The sequence below is a fragment of the Arachis ipaensis genome, chromosome B10 (assembly GCF_000816755.2).
Source record: "Arachis ipaensis cultivar K30076 chromosome B10, Araip1.1, whole genome shotgun sequence".
NCBI classification, from domain to species: domain Eukaryota; kingdom Viridiplantae; phylum Streptophyta; class Magnoliopsida; order Fabales; family Fabaceae; genus Arachis; species Arachis ipaensis.
In genome coordinates, this window is record NC_029794.2 from 128357883 (window position 1) to 128361556 (window position 3674).

Sequence of the window (3674 nt, forward strand, 5' to 3'; positions counted from 1 at the left end):
AAAGAGAAATAGAGTCAGAGATTGAGCCTTGAGAGAGGTGAAAATTTGAAATTTTGGCCATAGAGAATTGGAGATAAACTGTAAAAGTGTGGGACATTAAGTGATTGGAGACTGTTACTCTACTAGGGCTCCTCTTCCATGGTCTTCTATTTAGATTGGGCCAATGGGTTGGGTTGGGCTGCAATTGGGAGCTCAGGGCCAAGAAAAAGAACTTCTTCAACCTGAAACGCAACCACGCGGCAGAAGCGACGATTTCGGCAACTCTACGATTTTCAATGGTGATTTCACACGGAGTAGCCTGGTTCTGGACGAGAAGCAGAAGCGCAACGGGAAGATGGAGTATAAGCATATAATTGTGCGTTTCCACGAGTTTACACGCGATTCTGACTATCTTGGTGGCCGGCATATCAGCAGCAGGCACCATATATACCGGAACCACAGCCAACTCAGGCACCTGAGCCCTACATACTACAGCTGGTAATTCCAGCCGAGGATCACTTTAGTCTGTTGGGTGCATCTGACACCATCATCTTCTCTCGGGTCCTGAGAGATACAGATTATCTATTTATGACGCCACCGCAGGAAGGGCCTGCTAGATCTCAGCAGTCTGGTGGTTGTCGCGCCACTTCAGGTCATGCCAGTGACTTCGACTTTGATCAATCAACGAGTCATGTAGATCCGCACGGTCCTTCCGTAACACCACACTCCCAGTTGTTTGATTTGAATGAGTACCCGCAGCAGGAAGAGGGAGATTTGGGATACGACTTGCAGCACTGGTATGATCTTGGTAGAACGAGTGCTCCGGAGATGAGTGGTTCTGGTTTGTATGACACTGGTGGTGTGAGCATGACAGATTTCGGTGGTCCTGACGTTGGCAGTGGGCTGGATGCCGGTGTGTCTAAAGGTCATCCGTATAACTTATGGACACAGACTGCGCCTCCGGATAAATACACCCCATCTTTGTATTCGAAGAAGGCACCGAGGAAGTAGTCTGTTGCAGTTGATCTTGTATTCAGTGTTGTATTCAGAGTTGTATTCAGTGTCGTATCTTATATTTAGATGATTCTTTTCAGTATCATTACATATTTAGCTTTGTTCTCGTATAACTCTGTTTGAGATTATCATGTTGCACTTTTGGAATGAAATGTTTATTTATTAAAAAGTTACATAACGAGGTTATATAAAAAGTAACACATAACTGTGAAGTACATCATAACAAAGTTACATTGAAAAGCTTAACCACTAATGACCTCCAGCGGAGCTTGGACCTGCGCGCTGAGGACATTGGCTGCGGCTATGTCCCTCGCGTCCACATATAATGCACCGGCAAGGACCACGCATATCCCGCGAATCCATCTCATTCAAGTAGCGGGTTGACTTCGGTCTTCCTTTTGTCGCGCGCGTCAATGTCCAATTGGCGATCATCTTTGCTCCTTCATATCTATCCCACGTAGATGGGTCACCCATCGGAACAAACTCGCCTCTGTACACCTTGTAAATTTTAGACATCTTGTACACGCCGTGCACGTATACTTGCCAATCAAGACGCTGGTTGGCGTAACATGCAAGCACGTGGCGACATGGGATTCGCTCAACCTGGAAATGGCCACAGTTGCAGTGTCGTTGCACAAGGTTAACAGTGTAAACAGAACTATCTTACATTTCGCGAACCTCAAACATCTCGTTCTGCCTGTCGAACTGGTTGACCACAATGTTTCCTGCACGTCGAAAGCTTTCTTCAACTCTCTTTGTTGCAAATTCTGAATACGTGAATCCGTTGCGGACATGCTCATGAGCCTCGGCACTCTTCCGAGTAAACAACTCATTCAGCCAATAGAAAGTAGACCTAACAATGGCAATCATAGGAAGGTTTCGTGCACTCATCAGAACAGAATTTATGCACTTTACCAAGTTTGTCATCATATGTCCCCAACGATGACCCCGATCAAATGCCAACACCTATCTCTCAACACCGATGTCATCGCACTATTGAGTATATGCCTCACCCCGCTCTTTAAGCCTCTGGTAGTTTTTGTTGTACTCCTTGATGGTTATCAGTGGCTAGGAGAAGGAGGGTTGAATCTTAGCCCCTTTTGCTGAGTAAATCTTGCTGCCCTTTTAAAACACTTAAGGAGATATTTCTGCTTTTTGTCTCGTCACTAGTCAAGAGACTTTTTCTTTTTGTCTCGTAACCAACGAGGAGATATTTTTCAATTTTGTCTCATATGAACAGAATCAAAATTTGAGTAGAAGAGAGAGAGAGAGAATCACACCCAAAAGTATCCTGGTTCAGCTGCTAAGTGCAGTGCAGCCTACATCCAGTCTCCATCACAACAATGACGGAATTTTACTATAATCAAATAGATTACAGACACCAATTCTCCCCAGGAACTACCCTTCCTATCCGGGACAAGTCCAGAATCTATCTCCAATCCTGAACTTGATTTGGTCTCCTACCAAGCTTTCAACTGCTAAGTGCTAACCCAACTTGCAAGGGGATTCCCACAGAATCATGAAACACAACACAGATGTACAAAGGACCTCTAGGACATCTATGACTTTTTCTTTTAATTTTGTATACTCTGCCTTTTTCCGCTCTATGGCTTTTTCTTACAAACCTCACAGTTTGCCTTTTTTTATGAGACTCAAGACAGACAAAACTAAACAGAAAAATACAACATGAAAAACATTGAAGGAGAAGAACTTCTATTAGCTTGGGTAGCTATGAGAACTCTGTGCTTTCACTCTTTTCTCCTTGTCTCAAGCATTGGCTGTTCACCCTTATTATAGAAGGGGAAGCCTCCAAGGTTGAAACGGTTGAACCGAGCTAATCTTCTTCTTCTTCAATATTAAGACTAGTTCGGCCAGAGAAAGAAGAGGAAACCGAATGCAAAATCCAACATGCAATTACCTCACTCTCATCCCTTCTCACCAAGATTCATCAATCCGGGCCTTCTATCTTGACTTGCTCCCCAAGAAGAATTCCTGGCCCTTGATGAGTCCTTGATGCTTGACAGCTCCATCTGCTCTATCTTCTGCCTCTTCCTTCACGTAGCTACAGTAGCTACCTTCTGTGATGGTTGATCAAAAGTAGGGACGAGCCATGCCACTGGGATCTTTTTCTCTGACCGAGTTGTATCTCTTCCAGTTTTGGGTATGGAGAGCTTGAGAATTCTTCACCACTTCTTACCATAAGTGGCAAAGATCTCAGCCACACCCTACTGTGGATCTTCCTTTTGCTAATGCCATTATCATAATGGCTTCTTGATTGTACCTAGCTTCTTCTTCTTTCTTCTGATAGCTTGTTTTTGCTTCCATCTTTCCTGTGAAGTGACAACCGAATAGAGAAGAGAGAAAATGCAGAAAAAATTTCAAAGGTATTAAGAAAGGAAATTAAAATGAGTTAAGTTTACAAAACCCCATGCCTAGTAACGTGTAAAACATCAAAGGCCATCAAATCAATTTCCACTTTCTCTTTCCTGTTTCCAATGCACTTAATGCAAGTTAATTGAATTTGAAATCTATTCAAAGGTGAAAGTGGGTAACCGTGGGAAAGCATGCAATATAGCTTTCTTCCTTTTTTCAATTTTTCGGACCAAGCATTGATGGTCTTGAAGTAAATATTAATTTGGGCTTGTTCAACAAAATCTGGCCCAATTATCATATCACTAATT

General features: G+C 43.2%; 1 protein-coding gene across 1 annotated transcript; it reads right to left on the reverse strand.

The window, feature by feature from the left end:
• Nucleotides 1243–1884, reverse strand: LOC107621402. Its single transcript, XM_016323423.1, has 2 exons — nucleotides 1672–1884; nucleotides 1243–1596 (listed from the first exon to the last, which is right to left on the reverse strand). The coding sequence occupies exons 1-2, from the start codon at nucleotides 1882–1884 to the stop codon at nucleotides 1243–1245; spliced, it is 567 nt and encodes a 188-aa protein (XP_016178909.1).